Source organism: Lampetra fluviatilis, chromosome 5 (assembly GCF_964198595.1).
Source record: "Lampetra fluviatilis chromosome 5, kcLamFluv1.1, whole genome shotgun sequence".
NCBI lineage: Eukaryota > Metazoa > Chordata > Hyperoartia > Petromyzontiformes > Petromyzontidae > Lampetra > Lampetra fluviatilis.
Window position 1 is genome coordinate 13,032,069 of NC_136279.1, and position 22,879 is coordinate 13,054,947.

The window sequence follows — 22,879 nt, forward strand, 5'->3', positions numbered from 1 at the left end:
GTGGCCAGGCTAAGCTCATAGCACCAGCTGCATGTGCCCATTGCTTCATACCACCATCGTGGCGGTGCGGCAGGCACACACCAACAGAGGTTGTTAGAAAGTATTTTGACAGCTAAGGCAAAAAAGAGCCCTCAAAGTCTTGAGAAATTAACAAAGGGACACTGACACATTTCGGCGCTCCTGCCACGGTTATGTAGCTTGACCACCTGAATGTGAAATTGAAATTGTTGCTCTGAATCCACATTGGTCGATAGATTGTGATAGTTTTAAATATATAAAAGTTACGGATTATGTGCAGTACTACAAATCACTGTGTATGTAAATATTAGTGCAGAAAGTGACGTGAAGATTTAAATGTCTGTGATGTGACGCCAGAGTATTGTTACATGTCCATGAATGCCAAAGGGTGTTGCGTAAACTACAACAGTTACAAGCCTTGGAAACTGGTCACTTGCCAACTGTGATGGATTACCATTACCCCTCATGAATGATCCACGTGTTATGCTGATCTAACTTCCGGTCACAAGGTCAGTGGCACATTTCCTATCATGTGATCACCTCCCAAGGTCATACACCACTAAATGTCACTTAGTGTCGTTTGCTGTGTACATGGGGGAATTGCAGAAATCCAGTTCCCCCTCCTATGGAAATGCATACAAGCCGTATGTGCAGTACAGTACTGTTATTCGATTACCGTGCTACACTCAGCTGACAATTCTCCATAAAATTACCATTTTTAGTTGTACAAAAATATTTAAATCTTAAAATACTTCTAAGTAAGTTTTCAAGGTGCGTTATCAAATGCACCTGCATTGCTGCAGTGTAAAACAAAGGCCAACTAACTGCACAGCTTCCATGATTCATATTAAGTGTACAATATGCATGTTTATTATAGTAAATGTTTAATACTTTATGTATACAGTATAACACCCATTAAGAGACCAATTATAAAATGAGAACAAGAATATTGCATTTAATTTTGCATCCAAGTTTCCTCTTCAGTAACGTTACATAGTGTACTCAAAGGACTTAATACTGGACAGTACGTGGATGATTTTCCCCACATTTAGGGTATAGATACTGCATTTTTGTCCGTAATATACATTGAGAGTCACCGACAAAAACGACTGGTCTGGAGTGACATTTTTTTTTTTACGTCAGTACATTTTGACCTCCTGAAGCTGGACTCGTGGTTGGTGGTAAGGGTGTGGGGAAGAGGCTTTCCGATTTCGGGGGGTTGCCAGACATACTGCAAATAATTCACTTATTCATGCTTGCGACAGCGACGTGACATTTATAACGTAATTAACCCGGAACATATTTAAATAACATTTAATACCCGAGTAACTAATTATTTACTAACTTAATACTTACATTTTAAGAAAACCAATTCGGTCACGTGTACTGCACCGTTTACCATCACTCGATGTGGAAGGCTGAAGGTTAAACTTTTAAATAAAAAACAATGTGGAAAACGAGAGCACTACAGGAAAGGTCAAGTGCCCATCCAAGGGCACAGGTTCACCAAATTCTACACGATAGTGAAGTGCATGCTTTAGAGAGCTTATGAAATGCGAGTACACAAATGCACATCAGTTATATCTGCTGTAAGTGAATTACAATTGTCAGGGGAAAAGTTGAACACCCCCTAATCGAAATAAGTGAATATGGACGTATTGGCGGTACACCGGTGCAGCATGACACACGTGATACAAGTCTGAAATCTAAATTTTAATCAACAAATCTGTGATCAGTCTTTAATTGACACTGTCACCTAGTTTGACGCGATCCTAAGGGTTATTTCATTCGACTGAGACTTGCTATAAAAAAAAAATGCCAATATTGACCGTTCATTGGGCTCTGGGCACTTGATTTTTTGGGCCGACCAGGAGGTTCGAGCCCCTGGGGCAACAGCAGCTTTCTTGCGAGCCTTAGGTGGGACTGGAGCACCATCTTCGTTGTCGTCGTCGTCGTCTTGAACCGCCGATGGATAGTACGACAAGCAGAGTGTTGGGGTCTCTAGGGCTTTTGTGATATCAACGATAAATGAGGACAATATATAAATATTTCATGAAGAACCAAATTATTCATGAAAAGTCAGTGCTCGTATTTATCTAACCCTGACCTAACCCTAACCATCCCACCACGTTTAGGGCACGATTGAAATCTGACACGAGTCAAAACACGGAGCCAATCGTCATCAAGCTGGGTGCTGTACGGCAACAGACCGTGAAGCTTTATGTTAAGCTGCTCATAACGTGAGTCTTCCGACTGCTTCGACATCATGAGAACTGATTTTGACGCAATATTTTCTGACAAGGGTTGCGAATCGCAGGAAAACAAATAAAACAAAGAATTATTGCGAAAAATGTGCATTTTATACTGAGCACAGGTGTACCACCAATACGTTCATATAGTATTTCCTAAACAAGAGAGGCATTAGCTCATGCTGTATCCTACCGTTTCCCGAGACCAGCTAAATTCGGCTTAACCTGAATTCCGGCTTACTCGAGTCAGGCTTCGTCAGAATTTTGTTGACATCAGTCGCAATAGGTGCAGGTGTACATTACTTCACATTAGCAAGATAGGCTACATACTGTGCGAAAATAAGTTCAACATACATGCATTCACATTATCGTAAACCAAAATGCCACCACAGAAACATGAAACTGGACTTATATGTTTTATCTTTAAATGACTAGATTCGAGAAATCTCACAAAACCACCACACCAAGTGAAAAATAACTAAGAATTTTATTTTTCACACAAGCCATGCGCTAATCTCTGAATGCAGCGCTCCCAAACGTTTGTGACGATGCACGACAAGCACGAGGAACACACATCATAAATCGGTCACTACAAGCGATACATTAGTAACTATTTCCATGAAATAAGTAGGCCACTTTGGAACCCGCGTAATATGCTACTTGAGTCTCCAAAATTGCATCACAATATGCAGAGGTGATTTCACGGAGATGACATTAAAAGGCATTAAACCAACATGATTAAGATGCCTTATTGTCACATTTTATGACAATTAGCTGGTGACTTTATCTGGAGTGCTATTATGCGGGTCTTAACTGTGCTTTATGAAAGAAAAACACAAACAAGTTCAAAGCCTGCCTTCCTCTCTAAGAAAACCACGGCTGGCCCTGTGGCCATAAAAGCAGGTAGAAAACTTTAATACAAAAGACTGACCAAAAGAAAGGACGATTTATGTATGGAAAAAAGTTTAACAAAACTATGTAGGTGAAAGGATGTACAAATACAGCCAAAACAATGAATGCTATTTTCATTTTTTCGCACATAAAGTGTATTATTAAAAACCACCGTACTCAAATGACAATATATTAACAATGTGCTACATTGCCAAACCATGGCATGCATTTAAAAATGTTTCCTGACAAACAAATGAAAATGTGACGTTTTGATGGCAATAGGTGTTGCAATGCTATTGCTGGTTATCAGTGTGCTGACCAGTGTTTCAATATCAATGTAAAATCATCGTTATAAAAGAGCTCATCGACGGTTCTAACGATCGGCGATGTTTACATGATATAAACGTGTTCTATCCCCAATGTTAGTTACAACATTTAATTCTACAGCATTTAATATCACCTTGCCAATGAAATCACAATTTTATTTTATAAGTAATTGAGTAATCTCAATTGTAGATTTTAAAAAGGTCCAAGTTAATAGCAATTTCATGATGGCAAATATCATACTTTGTTGTCATACCTTCGCATTTAAAGAAAGAAAAAAAATATTTAAATTCAGATATGTTTTTTAAATTACATTTTAAATATAATGTAAATGTGACTAACCACCTTGTCAGCTATGAAGAAACACTGACAGCACTGAGGAATACTGATAAGAACTGAATTTTCCTTGTATGAAAACTGAGAATAAAAGACTTGTTATACTTAAAGTTAATCGAGTTTCCTCCAAAACGTATAAAAACAAGATAACTCTAATGATAAACCAATAACTATTCCTATGCAGTTATTAAACGGATTTTATTCACATAAGTGCAGTTACGACCTTTGCTAAATTTCATTTTTAAACATTGCACTCTCATGCTTTTTGTTTAAAATCCCATAATTTTTTTACAAAAGCCTAAAGTATATCAAAGATGCAGCATACATTTTGAAAAAATGTTTCCCATTATTTAGCTTAATGGGAGGTTTAAACCACGTTACCAAAAAGCGAAGTTATGAGCTGACGCACATTTACACCAGACAGCTAAACATTTCCCTGATCAAAATGTGTTTCACAAAATGAAGTATGCAATTATACCACACAGGCTTGCTGCAAACCCAATATAATGAACACCATAATTAACTACTTCACCACAGCACTAAAACAAGACAAACCATTCTGTAATTTTGCAGCCTTCCAAAACGCTGCAATTCCAAATAAAGAGGGAAATCAACAATGAAAGTTTTAAGCCAAGCTTTCTTCACGTTTCAATAACCGTCCCATTACAATGCAAAAGTAATCTTGAATGCACAAGGTCTAAAAGTTGTCCTTTGGTGCTGAAAGTCATCTCTCTGCCTCTGGCACGTGGTTTGCTTGCGGTTGCTGGTAGTGCATTTGTGCAGGTGCTCCAGGTTGCATCCTGGGATGGAGCATGAGGGGAGGAGACATCGCTGCTGTAGCTGCCACGGTGCCACCAGACATTGGGCCACGAGCGCCCATGCTGGGTGGGGAAGAGGCGGACGCGGCCCATAGCTGACCGTAGTTGCTGTAGCCGCCACAGCTGCCAAAGGCTGGCGGCGAGGTGGCCATGGCAGCGGGGCTGCCACCCTGGAGGGCTTCCGATGTCCTGAGTCGCGAAAACATGGCCAGCGCATCGGGAAAATTTGGCGGCGTTGCTGGTGTGTTGGCTGGGGTGCCCATCTGTTCCAAAGAATTATAAGACAGGGAAGGAAATGAAAAGAAATGACCCAACACACAAGTGTTATATGTTGTGATAGACTAATTATAAAAGACCACTTCATGAGAAGATAATTGCTCAGAAAGATATGCTATCTATCATAAGCAAGAGGTTCATATTGTATATTACTTTTTTCTCATAATGAACCGTTCATATGCAAACGTTGAATTCCTGTCATTAGTTTTAAACCACAAACCAAAATGCAATTGTAACATCATTATTATAAACGTTTGTTCCCAAACGTAAACAAGCATTAAGAGTGATCATCTCCATTGGCAGTCCTAAACCAGTGAAAATTGCACATTTGTATGGTGGGGGCCAGATTTTCCATTGGACAACCACTGCTGACTTGACACATTAAAATGCACACACATTAAAATATGGCATAAAAGTTGATAACACATTTACAGGTTAAATGTATTTATTTTACAGAAGAAATGTGTGGTGGCAAGAAAATAACAATATTTCATTAAATGTAAGTGAAACGTATCATTACTATATAACTTTCAAAAATGAAGCTTATTTAAAAATGTTCTGATGTAAATGAAAGACAGTTTAAAACTAATTTAATCGGTGGCACAAATCATGACCTTATTTGACTTTCCATGAGAAAAAAAAGTTGTGCCAAAAATCGTCCCAGTACCATTATTTGCAAGTAATTTTTTTGTTCAGCACAGCTCTATTCTGAACGTGAATATGGAATTAAATTTCATGTAAACAGACCCTGGCTATTTATATAACCTGGCACAGTACAACAACTTCTAACCACTCAGGATAAAAAAGATGCCTGGCAGCACACTGCTCTTCACATTTAAAATTCACAAGCGTCCGGTTCAAATAATATGGCTTTTTGTGATTTTAAACTATTTATTTTATGTAACGTCACATATTTGTTGTGAGTCTTCTCATAAAGCATAAAGTCATTTTTTGGTTATGAAAATGTTTTCATGTAAACATACTCTTCTTCGCACAACCTTGTGAAACCAGTGAAATCTAATGCAGAAACAAGTTTCCCAAATGTTAAGAACTTGTGATGCATACCTGATCTTATCAAGCCTTACATATAACTGTTGGAAATTCACACATTGGTAAGCGCATTTTTATTATTGCTGGTTCTGCAGTAGTCGACAGTCCTTTGGATCTTCTGGTCAATATGTCCTTACTCAATTCATAAAAATCCTCCCTTTAAAGTTGAAGGAAATTAAATGTTTGTGTTTTTTTACATGGAGCACAATATGTTGATCACTAAAACTTTTCAAACAATAATCAGTCTGCTTTCTAAGTGTAGGAACAAAACAATAAAAACAGATGACCCTTATTGTATGGCTAGTGGCCAAACATTCAGCAACGGAATGCTCTCAATACAGCCATACAGTGTGCATTCACTATGTGTAGCAACTCAGATGCTTTTCGGTCTGTTAGCTATGCACTACACTGGCATGCTTGAGCAGGTCATGTGATAGCAAGAACATTACTGCTGCGTGTGACTTTACAGTACTTAACGCATATCGTTTTACAAAAATGCTGTTACCGCTTCCAATAATAGCACCGTTGATTGCACCCACCCTCGAGTTGAAATGAAAACATTGCACTTTCAAAATGTAACAGAAACTAAATGTTCTTTTCGTCAGGCAACGCTATTAAAAGAACATGGATCCGACCCGACTCAAAATCAAGTGGCTTTGTTTGCGACCAAACATTTCATTCTCTGAAAGTCACGTGCAAAAAAAGGTTCCTTTCCTTAAAAGTTTATTTCCTTTTTCAATTTCATCCCGCTGTATTGGCGATGAGGCAAACTAGTATTTCTTTTGTCAATCCAAAAATGTGCATTCGCCAATTTACGTTAACAAAAATATTTGCACGTGAAAAACGTTATTTTTTCCATCGAGGACTGCAAAAAAAAGCACGAACCATTTTGGAACCAAATCAAATAAATTATTTGCAAGGGCTTAATTAATGTCCAGACAGCAGTTTAACGATATGATGCAATGGGCTAAATTATTGGTCAGTCATATTCATAGTTTAAATCCAAACCAGTGTAGAGAGAGAGAGTAATATCCTGAAATACTAAATATATAGCTTGTACAAAAGCAAATGTGTAATTGTTTTCTACTGTGCATCATCTAAATACCAAAACGTGTTATTTTTATTAAAACATACGTAACTAATACTATACGTGTAATTCAACCAAATAAAATATCAATATTTTTGCGACAAATGTTGTCACGGTAGGACATGGTTATAAACAATAACCATGACAACTCCATTGTATGTTCCTGATTGTCATTAGTTATTGAATTAGGTTATCGGTAAATTACAGATGTCATGTTCATTTCATGGTGAGACCATGTGCTTTGCCGTAATATCCAAAGCCTGACATCTCTGCGTGGCATGTTTTAAATGTGAATAACATTTGTAAAGTAACCTAGGTGCGATGGTGTAAATGTCACAATTTTTCGTAGCTGGTTATCAAGACTACCACCCTACCTTAGGGTTACACTATACTGTACAACATGGAAATTAAATAATTATTCCTCGCTTCCAATGCACGCACCACAATAGAGATGCTGAAAACGTGTCAAATTAGTTTGTGTTCAGTTCCATCGACCATGAAACAACCCATACATTTCACTGCATCGCAAATCCCTCCTATCACGAGATCCATAACCAGCAATTCATATTTACATAATCATCAATAACCGCAAATGCAGTTTGAAAATGAAACTCGGCGTAAGATGCAAGAACATTTTATCGTAAACGTGCACTGCACTTCAGATTACAAGATCAAACACGAGCTGGAGTTCAAACTTGACTGGCATAAGGGGGAACAGCATTTCACGGTGTGCCATTCTTCAGGAGACAATGTTACCACCATCGCCGTCTCACTTGCTAACACTGAATACTTGCATCTCATATTACGAAGACTACCCTAAGAAAAACCAGCTCCCAGTAAAAACACAGGATGTTGTCTCAATTATTCCTTATTAGATGTTATGCTGTTTAACGATAATCGCACGTGTAAAACATTTCACACTATTCAAATGTTTACCTGGCAACATTCAAACTGCATATTAATTATGTAATCCTCCCCATATGTTGACAAATGGTACTCCTTGGATAACACCCCCTGTAATTACAGTACTCTACTTACAGAACTAAGCTGCCTGCTTATGCAATTGGTTCGGATCTGGGAGGGGCTTTAGAACATTTAGTTAATTCTGTATGAGTTTAAGATTTATACTCTAATTAAGGGGTATTTTGTTAAGAACTACAGTACAACCCGGTATACTTGGTGCTGTCTGATTGTATTAACTGTAGATAAACCTGCCTTGTTTGCACAGATCATGGACACGATCTTTTCCAAAATTGTCTTTCTATATATACTGTACTGCATAGGACTTGTACAACCCCTTTGTTAATCCACTGCTAGATGTAATCCTCCCCACATCTAGCGGGTTGTGGGGGTTTTACGAACTACTTAACTATGCTGTATAATAAGTAAACACATTGAAACACTCTTTTTAATCACACTGACACATGAAGGCCTCCCTCCCCATGCCATGTCACCATAAAAATGTGTTTGACAATGCTTCACGGCACGAGCCAATGCTGGTTTGTGAAGGAAGGGGGACCAGGCGCATTTCAGGTATCTATCATTCAAAAGCTTGACAATCGAGCTCAGTGCCCAGGTTTATCGCGCAAGGCGCAAACCACTGCTCCAACCCTGTATGTTGTAAAACGTACATCTTAAACTGAAAAGTTATGATCGCTTACTGAGAGCCCAGAGTAATGTTAATAAGCACAGTCGACCAACCCTGCTCAAGTTATGAGATTGTGGTTAAGAAACAAAATGCCACTCTTAATTATGACAGAGATATTTTCAGGTCTGTACATGTAAAAAGATGCTGCTTCGTTAACAAAAAACTATACTTATTATGTTGAACTTCTTTCTCACCGTACGTAGCCAACCGTGCTAATCGGAGGTGCGGGGGAAGGACAATGAACTAAACACATATATCCTGTAGTAAAATCGTGTATAATAATATAAAAGGGAAATTTGTGAATGTGTCTGTTAGAAATGTTTAGCATACTTCCCAAAATGTTACAAACTTGAAATTTGGCATGTGGGTAGCTTCCAGACTGTACACAATGCAAAATATATAAAAATAGACTTTTGTATTTTTGGAGGGGGGGCGCAATAATGCATTAATATTTTGCACGGCAAGTGAACGGTGACGTCACATCTGTGATGTCACCCGCATGCGGCAGCGTTACTCAGTGTGCCTGCTGACGTAACGCATCTCTCCCCATCCTCCGCGTAGGCCGTGTATTAATCCAAGACAAGAATCCAAATCTCGGGCGAAGCCAGGTAAAGCTAGACGTGTATAATAATAACTAGGCCGCAGTGACAGACTTATTTCATTTAAAGGTTATAATCCCTTGTTCATCATGACGTCCTTTTTACTTCTATGTCTCAAAAGCGTTATGGAGATCGCGTGACGTGAGGGTTCTGCCTTTGTAGTCAGGGTTGTAAGTTGACGCCGAGGAGGTGGGAGGAGGTGCCTCGCCCCCCCCATGTGAAGTAACGTCCCCTGCTCATGATTATTAATGAGGGGGGCGGGCCGACGTGGAGTGACGTCACGCGAGGGACACACAGACATTCTTGGCTCATTATAGTAGTAAATTAATGCAATGGGAAAGTGGCCAGATAAAGAGGGATGGCCTCTCTACAGGGAGTGGGGGATGGCGGAGGGGAGGGGACATAAACCCGAAATGTCATCACGCCATGTCCTCCTCCCCATGTCTCCCCCGTCCTCCTACCAACGCCTCACCCCTTCTCCCAGCCGTCCCCCCACTCCTCGTGTCTCCCATGCCTCCTCCTCCCAACGACTCACCCCCCCCCTCTTCCCATGAGCACTCCAGCTTATGTCTCATGAATCTCGTGCAGCTGGCTATACTCATGCTGATTTTACATGGCACCGACACAGTTTGCAAGATGTGTCTTGAGCTGGTTAACAATACAATTTACATAAGTGGGAGTCCAACTAAAAATAAACAATTAACTTTTGAGATTAATAAACATTTCCAGCCTTTTGTCAATCCACTTCTGGATGAAGGCCTCCCGTGGGAATTTTCACACCGAATCAGTTTAGATACCACTCATCACCGATGTTCACCATGGCTGAGAATCAAACTGAAGGCGATCGGTTGAGTGTAGTGCGCTAACCAATGCACCACCACCACTACACCCCGACTTCCTTTTCAACTAGACAATGTCATAGACAGCAGAAGCAAAACTTATATGTTATATATACAATATAATTTTACCTGCAATTACTTAATTCAAAAGGCACCCAAACGTATCTGGAATACCAAGTACTGTATGTACTACAGTACAATAACAAGTGTTAACTGACACATTGTGGTGATTAAAATCTATCCTGTACAGCTCAGGGTATAATTTGTACAAAAACGTTATTTATATGTAGCACTGAATAAAGAACTGAATATAGAAATATTAAGAATCATGTAACATTTTTAAGTCATTAGCTTTGTAAGTGAATTTTAGAAATATCGAAGTGCAAAATGTGTGGTACATTAGCTAAACAAAAGGCAGGAGCCGAGTGGAAGATACCTGGTTATTCCTGCAAGTGGTGTTAAACACAAGTAATTTCTTCAAATAAATTAGTAAATCACATCTCCCATGCGTAATAAACTTAAATACACTAAGGTGACTCACATCTCACTTTGCCAGTAATGCTCTTGATTAAAATATATCCATTACATTGTGTTCTTCCTAAGACGGGATATATTATTTTCAGCGAACCCGGATGCCTTGCTATGGCTTACAACATAAAAAAACATTGTATACCGCTTCTTTTTCGAATACTAAATGCAATATTATTTTCAGTCGAACAATACTTGGCAGCTATACACCATTATATGCAGATAACGTGCTACAGTTTCAGAAACTTCTGTACACAAGTTACTTGCATTGGTGAAACAAGATGTCAAGATTTTGGCGAACATACTCCTGAAAACTTAAGTATGGCTTGCCAATCAGAATCTACCTTTAGTCTTCATTGTAACATTGATCTATTATTCTTTTCAACTCATCCATATATATCGAAGAACAATAGCAACGAGAGCTCAGCTCTCATGGAATAAGTTAAATGTTTACATGGTGAATTGAACTGAACAAGCATAGAATGCAACATTTAAAAATTAACCATTCTGGTAAAATATTGTCTCCACCTTTCATCCTAACAGAAGTACAAATTAAAGAGGGATAGGAGTTTGTGATATTTACAGAGCAGTTAATTCACAAGCATAACTTTATAACATGTGTGGATTTTAACGCTTTCTCTAACTGAATTACTAGAAAGCAAAATAAAATGTGGGAGCGTTTGAAAGTTTAGTTCTGCAGTAGTTATTTAATGTTGATGTCAATGTCATCTAATAAGAGAACATTGGGTTAGAGAAGCCTTTACCTTCAAAACCTGAACATCACTTCTCCCAAACTGGATGTCTGTCCTGTTTTGTGTAATGTAAATTACACAATCTTTTAGATTTCCATTTTGGATTACCATCATTCATTGTATTTCTAAGCAAATAGTTCTTCTTCTAAACGCCATTAAATCCAGAACGCTGTACTGCTACAACACCAAACAAAGAATATGTCAGCAACATTCTTTGGAAACAGTGACGCTGCACCCATCACTCACAATTCCACTCACATCCCTTCCACCCATGTGATCTTGTTGCATGAAAAGTACACTGGAAGCCTAAGACGATGGATCCAGATCAGGTTTACGCACATGCATGTGCCAATAACACATATCTTCAAACAGCTCCATATTAAGCAACCTTATGTGTGCTATTAAGACAGTCTTAAAACCAGAACCATATTTAGAAACCTTGGGTGTGGAGCCAGAACCAAGTGTCATCAACGAGTTTTCCAAGCACAGCACAAGATTACACAAATCGTAGCTGTAACAGAAGCACGGTATGGCAGGATCACGGCTGTGTGTACAAACACTTCATTGTTTAGTGTTTCATCAGCTAATGATGCAACGCGCTTTGGTTTATATATAATTAAATAATTTGTGCCCACACAAATGTTGAAATAGGATACCACTTGAATAACAATCATATTAACAAATAATAGTAATTCTTTAATTCCACGAGAGCTAAATGGAAGGCTATGATCGCCGACATCTTTGAAAGAGGACATGACACGTATACAAAGAATAATAAACACACGTTAAACAAAGGTAGGATAGGTACTACCAAGTCTTTATATAATCAGATGTCTCACAAACAAAAGCTTAACCAGAAAACTTTGAAAGTTGTGTATACATTTACAAACACATGCTACAGTATTTGTTAAACACGCCTGTGTGATCATGTTATGCTTGGGAAAGCCATGCCCGGCAATGGGTGTGGTGTTTCCATTCAAATCCTCCCAGTCTGAGAAAACCCTCCAGTCATAACAACGCAGCCATGCAGGATTCCAACAGAATCCCTCTCACATGCACACATCCCACATAAACGTTCTAATAAATGTAATTTTCATGTCAAACAACTCGTATCACCCTGCAGCAGTGTAAACAACCAGTGCTATTTTCGTGAAAGATCTGTCAATCTGTCAACCATTAACATTGATGCTACTTATTGACTAACCTTACCCGGTAAGCATACATGTAATTGTGTATTCACGGGCAGTCTCTGACCCCCCACCCCACCCCTGCCGATAAAAACATTTCCACGATGCCGATGGTCAGTAAGTTCTAAGCTTCTGATACCTAAACACCATGCGTGAATCACAGCAGTGTATAAAAAAGTCATTCATGTCAGCCGTGCAATTTCCCACGGCCATTTTTGTTCGGACGACACGTCCAGGGATGACACGTGCCACGGGTATTATCACTTCCTCGATCTGGCGAGCCAAGGGTACTGAATGTACCTCAATTCCATGAAAACGCGCAGACAAAATCAATGCTATCTTGAATTCCTACGTCAATGTACACAGTGTAGCAACTCATAAAGGCCTCGGTTAGAAATTGTTTTCCCGTGATGTGCTATGTTAGTTAAGTGCTGTTGTTAATGTATAAATAAAACCTAAGAAAGTGCAACTGGGTAAAACAAAGAAAAGCCCCAGACGGCATTACGTTAGTGACAGCAGCAACTGCTGCTTTAATGAAGTCCATATGCACTGCGCAATAATTAAAATAAAAAAATATATACAACGCAATTTTGCTCAAAGTGAGTAAGTTGAATGAATGGCAAGGTCAGCGTCTTTCCAATTTCAAGTGCAAATTCTCGGTCAAACATAATGCTTACGTAAAGCACTGTAACACTACATAACCGCTTTACAAACATGGATGCTATATATATTCAAGGCCACATTGCAGATTAGTTAGGTTATGGACGCCGAATTGTCGTAGTGGCATTGTAATCATCACAATATAGACAACATAATGTTGTATATACTTAGTTGTATATCCACTAATCCGATGCCCGAGTTCTATTCTCCAGCGAATGACATCTGAACACGGTCCTGGTGGCTCTCCCCCTGCCCTGGCCCCTTCACCAACCCGCAATGACCACCGTGACAAAGTATGGTCAAACTACCCCTGTATGCATGGAACTCAACTCCTGCTTAACCCATAGTTTCACACAAAGGTGAAAATGTTCAAACATGGTTGGTACTTTCATTTTTACCTGGTCACCATGGTTGCAGTTGACAAAGAGTTGTAATATCCCTCATTTCTCAGCAGTGTTTGCAGCATATGCAGACTGCTCCACAACTGGTGTTAACAACCAGTGTGCCGCTAGATCCCGGCAGAAAAACAATGTGAGCACGTGATCCACTTTAAACATCTCCAGCGACAGCATCGTGACCACGTCGGCAAAAGCCAAGCGTAATCAGAACTCACGCATCATCACCTACGGCAAACACTTGTACCAGTGGATTTGCAGGGCCTGCAACTGCACATCCGGGCCCACGGACCCAGGCGTCAGACCAGAGAGATGACAGGGGAAGGCCACATTTCAATACTGGCACCAGGGTCCACACTAACCAAGCTACGCCAGTGACAAGTACATGTACCGCAGTGACCATTATAGCATCGTCTGCAGTTCAGCCGATGGACAGGGTGGCTTGGGGTCATGGCATAGTCAACGCTGGGGTCATGTGGCAGATACTCACCATCTGGTGGTACTGATGACTTTGGGGCATATTCCCGTCTTGAAAAAACGTACTCAGTGCAGTCTGGGGGATAAAAACAAAAGAAGACATACGTTGGGGAGAGAAGAGGCAAGAGGAGATGGACCAGGAGGGAACGGCGAGTCGGAGAACGAGAATGCAAGACGACGGATGAGACAGGGAGAAAACTGGGAGATAGGTTAGAGACACAGGGTCGAGACGGGAAACATTATAATAGACATAAAGATAACACGTAAAAGGGGAAAATGGCGAGACAGGGAATACGATGAAAGCGAGACAGAGAGGGGGACACTTTTAGATGTGTCGGTGTCAAATGGGGAACGGGTAAGGAGATGGTCAGGGACAGGTGGACACTTGTGCAGTGATGATCGGCAGGGCGCAGCCAAGGCAGAAAGGGTGAGACACAGTAAGACAGGCATAGAGACGCAGTAAGACAGGCATACATAGACACAGTAAGACAGGCATACATAGACACAGTAAGACAGGCATACAGAGACACAGGAAGACAGGCATACAGAGACACAGGAAGACAGGCATACAGAGACACAGTAAGACAGGCATACAGAGACACATGGGGGGGGGGAGGGTGAAACAGGTAGGAGACAGACACGAACGGGACACGAGACAGCTGAGAAATAATGGGAACCGAAAAACCAATGGGACTTTGACACGTGGACAAAGTGAGCAGACAGCCAGACATGGACAACCAAGGGACAGAGAGACAGATGAATAGACAGACACGGCGAGGGTCGTGGTGGTGGTGGGGGGAGGAGGATAGGGAGACAGTGGCAGAGGAGGAAGAGAAGGAGGAGGGGGGCTCAACGAGGCGGGTCGCCATGTTTAGCGCTCAGGCTCCTCTACGGCAGCACGAGGCTCTCTAACATGGTCGCTGCTGTTGTTGTTGTTGTTATCCTCCACCGCTTCCATTGCTGTAGTGTCAGTGTCATTGTTATCCTCTACCGATTCCATTGCTGTCGTGACAGTGTCGTCGTTGTTGTTGTTACGTGTGTGTTGGCTGTTTGCTCGTGATACGTGTGTTCTCATGCTTGCGATTGTAGTGTATTGTTATGGGTTGTTGTTGTTACGTGTGTGTGTTGAATGTTTGCTATTGTTACGCGTGTTCTCATGTTTGTAATGTGTTATGGTTGTTGTTGTTGTTTGTGTGTCGGTATGTTACGTTGACTTTGTGCTGTTATTGTTGCAGCTCTGTGTTGTTGTCTTGTATGTCTTGTTGTGTACGTACTGCTCGTTGTGTTTAGTTTACGCGAGTTTTGTTTGTGTATTACGTTTCTGCCGCTGGTGTTGTTTGTGTTTATAAGCGATTGTTGTTGTTTATACTTACGTACTGTATTCTGTTAGTTATGCTCTTATTATTTCTGTTGTTTTGTTACTCATATAATTATTCATATCATATTTATTGTATGTTATTCCTGTTTAAACGGTCGATGCCGTTATTTGTATTGCTTGACGACCAAATTGTATTGCCAATAATGTCATTACCATTAGTCATTGCCGATGTATTAATGTCGTTTGGCGCTCATCTTATTCGCAAGTTAACATCGATGTTGCTATCCGTACCGTTCCAACTCTCGACGTCGCTATGCCTTATTATTGTAACCCTTGTAGTCATGACTTAGTTGTCATTATTTACGTGTCGTCGTGTTGTCGTGTTCACCTCGAATTGCCAATGCGCCGCCTGCAGCAGCTGCTTCGCCTGGTCCGCGGCGCAGCCAGCGGTCAACACGAACTGGTTGATCATCACCTGGTGCCTCAGCTCGTCCATCTCCACCGACATGACAACAGCGAGCACAAATCGACCACCGCCAACCTAATACTTGAACGAATACGTTGTTAATTGGGCGGCAAGGCCTCGTGAGCTGACGCCGCCTGCGCTAATGCGTCCGTCCGTCCGCCCGCCGCGATCTAAATATTTACATCGGCGCGTGGGGGGTTCGGCCGGCGCGGTGACGTCACCACGCCGGCGTGACGTCACCACGCACGGCGTCAAACGCCGTGGTTTTCGCCGCGGCGGTCGCGCGTCATCTTTCCGAAGGGCGCAGAGAGAAGAGGAGGGCGGTTGAGCGCCTTGCGTGCTGACGTCACGCCCCGATGAACGCCTTGCGTGGTGACGTCACGCCACGATGAACGCCTTGCGTGCGGATGTGACGTCGTCACGCAAAAAAGGGGGATGTTTGTGCGGCGCTCGCCGGGGGGAAGAGGGCGTTGCGCCAGACGTCAACACGCGGCGCGTGACGTCACCACGCAAGGCATTTTACAGCGCCGACGTCACCGCCCACGTTGCGGCGACGCTCGTGATGTCATCGCGCGCACAGGGTTGTAAATCGACCACGCCATGGGCGTGTGACGTCATAAGGTGTGGGCAGTTCCACGTGCGTGGGAGTGTTTCTGAACGAACACCTGCGGTGTGTCGGTGGTCGGTTAACAAAACAAAACATTGAGTGACTTTCTTGTAAAGGCCACGTCGTACGTGGTGACTCTTGTGAATGAAAATCCCGTGAGGTATTTTAACACAAATCGAGTCAAACTTCTGCCTGCTCAGAGAAACAATTAATGGGGTTGGGAATCATCTCCCATCGGGGAATGGTTTTGGATTACAAATTACCATGGCATGCACGTGTCAGTCTATTCGTAGAACATCAACAAATACAGCCGTTCATCCACTAATACGGCTGTTAATCCACCGACCAAAATTGTATCCGCTGGTCAGTGCGGGCGAGTGAACTGAGTGGGGTGCAAGGCCCGAAACGTCTCAGATCTCACGAGCCACTTAATGCCAGCCATGGCTGGGAAACAAACTCACCGTGCTGGAGTGACAGCGCAGTCCGTGAACCACTGCACCACTACTCCACAAAATGATTTCCCACAAAATGGTACTCATGTTATCGATTCATTAGGGAAGACGAGCTGAGTCATCTCCATCCTAGACTTTTTGTGAGTCACAGCATTACCCGGAGCACCGTTTAACATGTGAGGCGAGCAGGCCTTTTATGTCAGCACCGAGGCTTTACAAAACTAAACTATAAAAACAAATTGCCAGGTTAAGGCCCACTGAGCTAAAAACTCTTTTTCATAAGCAACCTGGCCACAAATGTTATCCCAACGAAATGGCTTATGTGTAGATTTATAGCAGCCAAATACTATAAACACATGATGTTGATTCCTAAATGTGAAGGGAAACCCCCGAGGAACCGGAGAAAGATCCACACGGCCACGGGGAGAACATACAAACTACAAATATACAGGCATCAGGGTCGGGGTCGAACCTGCAATCTCCTGTATATCAGGCGAGGTAGTTAACATTTCACTACCTTTGCACGTGGTGGGGTTTGATTTCGTGGGAATTTTGTCAACAGGTTTACTGGAAGGGTAATAATTAAAGGGGAATATATTTTTTATTGAGCATGTGAATTATAGTTAAAGGTAAACGTGCAGCCTTACCAGTGTTTGCTCACGCCACTGCTGACGGAAGGCCCTCTACGAGTAGGTGATTGGCCTACTCTTCAATGCTGGCCAAATGTCACAGAAGAGGTACGTGACCTGCCAATCGACAACCAGTGACAGCTGTATATTTGAAGTTTGCATGTCTCTCTTCCCGTGGTCGCATGGATTATTCTCTGGGTCCTCTGGTTTTTCCCTCCACATTTAGAAACATGCGTGTCAGGAGGAGCGGAGTGTATTGCTCTAATGTTGCCTCTTTCGTTTAGGGTATTTGGCTGCAATTAATTTCCACATGATCAGGCATTTCGTTGGGCTTTCATTTGTGCCCAGGTCGCTTCTGGGCCTTACCTGGTTAAATAAGAGCTAATACTGTTGGGTGGCCAGAGGTGAGGGAAATGAAGTGGAATAACCATTACACTATGGCAAGATCCCCAAATTACAGTAATATTTACTGAGATGATTTTCTTTGTTTTTAAAGTGGGGGATAAGTCATCTCCAGAACACACCACATGCATTACACGCAGTATTAATGGACACACCTGACGGAGATCAAGTGCATTTGAGCAGAGCTTTTAAGTCTATCATGCAATAGCCATCACTTTTGCAGCATGCACTGGGCCTCAATTTGTTATAATAATGGTGGTTTGATAAATTTCCCCACCAACTACTTTTGTTCTCGAATATTAGCATCTGTCACCCAAAATTTTATGAGAAATTTCACAGCTTTGTTGCTTGCTTGCAAAGGTAGATTTTTCAGAGAACATACACAATAAATACAAGGTTGAATAAAAACTAGAGATATTAATCTACCACGGCAGAGTGATGTATGAAAACTAGGAATGTATATATATATGTGTCTCTGTCACTGAGTCTGCTGTGTCTATGTGTGTTTCTCTGTTCCTCTGTAAATGCATAACACATTTGAAGGGTGTTGGACAAATATCCCAATATAAGACCCTCACAAAAAAAGGCTTGAGACTTTTCCGGGAAATAGAGGATTTTTCTTGGTAAATAAATATCATTACCGTATTATTAGGTGGAATTATAATTGGTGTGAACAGGTGGTGTAGTGGATAACAAAGTACGCTATGAAATTCGTGGCCTGAGTTTGATTCATTCCCACGGGTAAATCAGTGACAAGTGACACGAACCAATACTGGGATTCTCAATTTATCAACCCTTGCTTGGAATTGCGAAGTATGGTCAAATAATTACCATGCCTGGCATGATTTTTTTTGCCAAAATAAACACAAACCCGTATTTTGTTCGTCTTGTGGATCAACAAAAATGTTTCTACAGTAGGTTCACAAGGTTACAACGCACTACAGTAATGCTGCTGGTAGAATCGGAAACTCTCGCCTGCCAAAACGCCCCCAACGTCGGCTCGATAATCTCCCTACTGGCTCCAAATCCATTCCTGGATCAAATACAAGACTGCATTCACCATCTTCAAGATCCTCCGTGGATTCGCCCCTGAGAGGTCGCTCTATCTCCTGCGCTACCCACATAGCCTAAAACTCCCCTCTGCTATTGGTGCTCTTGACTACCCACCCCTGTTCAAATCGAGGTTCAAGACCTCCCTCTTTGAATCTGGCTGTAACTTTCCATGTATAAACGTAATAAATCAACATGCCTACTTTCTGCAGGATACCCAGATCCCATTATTCTGTACAGTGTCTTGAGATGTGGTTGCATTTAGACACTGTACACATCCAAATACTATTATAGAGAGTGTACGGTATTTTAAACACTGCGGTAGAAAACACGACGTTGTTTATTGTTGTCTGTATTGTATAGAGTTGCATATAATTTCAGACATCCATCATGTTGTTACAACATGACACCAGCAGTATGGGATATTCGGTGACAGGGTAAATCACTAACAGTTTGTCCAAACTAGAGGTGGCAACTGAGGATGCGTTCACACAACTTTCTGATTGCAACAACCAATCCTTCATTAGATCAGATAAAGTAATGATTATTTTGGGTTTGGCGGAGGCTTTATAAAGAATTAATTTCAACACATCACGTGTTATGAAATATTTTTTTTAATTAAGGATCGTACATGTTAAAATATGCACTTATGGTTAAAAATGTTCATATTCTGACCTTATACACTTAGTATTGATTTTGCACCAGTGTGCGACTGTGGTCATTCAGAACAGGTCATACAACATATAACGATTTAATGCCCGATCCACAAATACGAAGTAGACATCACAATGATACAATCTGCTTGCACCTGACGCGGTTGTCTGGCTTGACCACCTGCATGTGAAATTGTAGTTGTTGATCTGCATCTACATCAACCATACAAAAGCAGACGACTGCAATGTTCGTATAATTATTCAACATATTTTGTACATGAATCCAGGTGTTCCTAGCAAGAGAGACTTATCTTAATGGTCTCTTTACCTGGTAAGGGTAACGGACCATTCATAATGCCATTGTACAAATGCCACCGTCCAGCATATGCCAAGTGACGCTCTTGTGAGTCCAAAGTCATAATTGTGAAATAATGTGACAAACATTTACTTAAAATGAACCTCTGTAAGGAGGTTATTATAAGCATGATGTATGCACTATGTTGAAATTATTTCCCACCTTATGTAACCAACCGTGCTCATCGGAGGTGCGGCACACTTAATTAATCTCAGTCTATTATTTGATTCTAGTGGTAGCTTCAAAAAACACATTTATATACAAATGTAAACACTTCAAATACAAATAATGGTTGTTATCATTATTATCATTATGTACAGGCCTTTGCCAATCCACTGCTGGATGAAGGCCACTCCACGCCATGTCAGTTACGTGCATTTTTTTTTACCATACTTTACCATGCTGGTCAGTGTGAGATGGTGAATATGGAGTCCAACACCCACCAGTTCATATATCACAACTCCACTGATGCTAGCCGTGGCAGAATATGTAAGTCAGGTCACAGGGTTCATGTGCGAAAAATTACTGCGCCACCGCTCGCTATACTCATGGTAACAGGATATTAATATCGAAGTAAAGTGCAGCACATTGGAAACGCATGTTTTGCTGTGGTGCTGTGAAATTGGCCCCATTGCTCAAGGTGTCGTTCTTGCTCCCGCCTGCAGAACAGCTGCTGTCCCGTCTCCGTGTCACATGCAGCTTTGCAGACAGAGAGTAATTTCCATACTATGGAGAACAAAAATAATGTAGCAGCTCGCACAATTTTTGCCCAGAGAAACACATACCGTGATGTGTTTAATGTATGTCAATCAAAACCACAATAATTTAAAATTACAGTATACCGCAAATACAAATAACTGAAATGCAATCATTAAAACATACGCAAATTAAGTTGGTGTAATTTCTCTGTTCCTGCAATGTGGCTAAAGTGATTTTGATTGTAGGCTACATACCACCAGTGACCAAAATCCATTACTGTGGTACTGTGCTTCTGTCCTATGCTGCCCGCCTTCACCAATCTGAGGCCACGGCGTGGTGAAGTATGGGCAAATAACGACGGTACTGCTTTTTAATTTTAACAATCACCGGGATGTGATGTTTCAACAACAGCTTGCGTTGCCAAGGAGTCGCGATTATGACGTTCTCCTTTAACTGTTGGGGTGGAGAAAATGACGTGCACTCATTGTGACCTATACAACGCCGGTAGAATTGGAGCCGCAGATATTCACACAGTGAACAGTGTTTGAAAGTAGGGAATGCATAAAATAATGACATCATTCGAACTGTTACAAAAAAAGTCATTGTGCTTGGGGCAGGACACCTCGCTAGAAGGGTAAATAATTATCATGTTGATAATTTGCAGATGTAATGCGCATTTCAACCGAAGATTCCAAATAGCCAGATGGCTAGAAGTGGCATTCGAAGTGTCTTTAATCAAAAGCATAACCGAGGAGTCAAGAATAAATGACAAGAGTGGCAGCCGAGAAAATGGTAACGCGTCCGGGAGGACAGCCACTGGGGAGATGCAGCAAATGAGATCAGAAATCAACCGGTGGATCATTACCTTGGCAGGCTCGTGAGAGAAAGATGTACCTGTCAACCCATACTGTTTATCCGTATTCTTATACAGGGAAATTGAGTTTTCAGGTCCGCACGGCGTACAGCCGTTTCAATCCGGCCAAAAAATGTGTTGTATATTTGTTTGTGTTTCTCCCTTGTGATGGGACTTTTTAGGATGAACGTTGAGATGTATAAGGGGCACGGGGTGACCAATAAGGTCTGAATTGGTCTGTAATAAGATAGGGCACTGATAAGGGTATGACAGGCATGGAACTATGGCTGGGGAGACCTTCGTATCCAGCAGTGGATTGATCATGGCTTGATGAGGATGACGACGATGCATCAGTGAACCTCATGAACGTCATGTTGAGGGTGCACAGGCTGGTGCATTGTGTGTAACACGGGTTGGTGGAAAGCAACGCGCTTCTCTGGGACCCAACAGCGAGCGCAGTGTTTCAGCCTCGCCTCGTATTCCCACCACCGTTAAATGTTCACACCACTGTTCACAAACACACAGCACAATACTTGAGTATATATATATTTTTTTTCAAATCAATAAAAATGTATACATTTACTGTGTTCCGCTTGATTGAATGCGCAGCAGCTTTTGTGCCGAGTGCAGCAACACATCAGCACCCGCGTTCATCTTCAATGTAACACAAAAGATGGTGTTGGGGTGGTTGTTGCTGGGGGTGGTGTGGAATTCTGGCTCACCGTACGACTTGTTTTGGCTCGGAGGGCTTCCGGACTTCTGCAAGGACAGCCAAGTCAAATTAAACTCAAGTCTCGTCACTCACCGACTCCTTACATTTTCCCCACCCCATCCTCCCTTCTCCTACCTAAGAGGAGCATGCACGTCTGTCTGTCTATCTGCTGCGAGCCACAGCTTAACCCTGGAAACAGGAGCGTGACCACTGGCAGTGCCATTTGAAGTGTCTTTAATCAAAAGCATTTTTCTACGTGCTGCCTCCCCCCTTACACACGGCTCAACTTGACTGGCAGTCTCCCATTCACGGAGACCTATACCATTTATTATTTAAATGGATTGAACTTTAAATTCAACGCACGCAGAGGCCACACACACACACGGGTACTGTATGTAGTGCACTTACACTCTTCTGTCTCCATTGTGTATCCCTATACAGTGGTATTGGATAATACTCATCCAGCAGTGGAATGGACAGCTCATGATTATGTATATATACAGTGCTGTAGTCAGCCATCACACACCAAGGGGTGCAGTATTGTCATAA

At 41.6% G+C, this 22,879-nt stretch overlaps 1 protein-coding gene across 1 annotated transcript; it reads right to left on the reverse strand.

Moving 5' to 3' along the window:
• Nucleotides 1-2,636: 2,636 nt before the first annotated feature.
• On the reverse strand, nucleotides 2,637-16,106 carry LOC144932576 (UBA-like domain-containing protein 2). Its single transcript, XM_078856783.1, has 3 exons — nucleotides 15,841-16,106; nucleotides 14,148-14,210; nucleotides 2,637-4,899 (listed from the first exon to the last, which is right to left on the reverse strand). The coding sequence occupies exons 1-3, from the start codon at nucleotides 15,958-15,960 to the stop codon at nucleotides 4,543-4,545; spliced, it is 540 nt and encodes a 179-aa protein (XP_078712909.1). The 5' UTR covers nucleotides 15,961-16,106; the 3' UTR covers nucleotides 2,637-4,542.
• Between the last annotated feature and the right edge of the window lie 6,773 nt (nucleotides 16,107-22,879).

Excerpts from the sequence above, each read along its gene's own strand:
- LOC144932576 (XM_078856783.1), bottom strand. The coding sequence starts at position 15,960 with ATGTCGGTGGAGATGGACGAGCTGAGGCACCAGGTGATGATCAACCAG. Across the intron at positions 14,211-15,840 it reads CGGCGCATTGGCAATTCGAG|ACTGCACTGAGTACGTTTTT; the intron begins GTGAACACGACA and ends TTTATCCCCCAG. Across the intron at positions 4,900-14,147 it reads GTCATCAGTACCACCAGATG|ATGGGCACCCCAGCCAACAC; the intron begins GTGAGTATCTGC and ends TCTTTGGAACAG.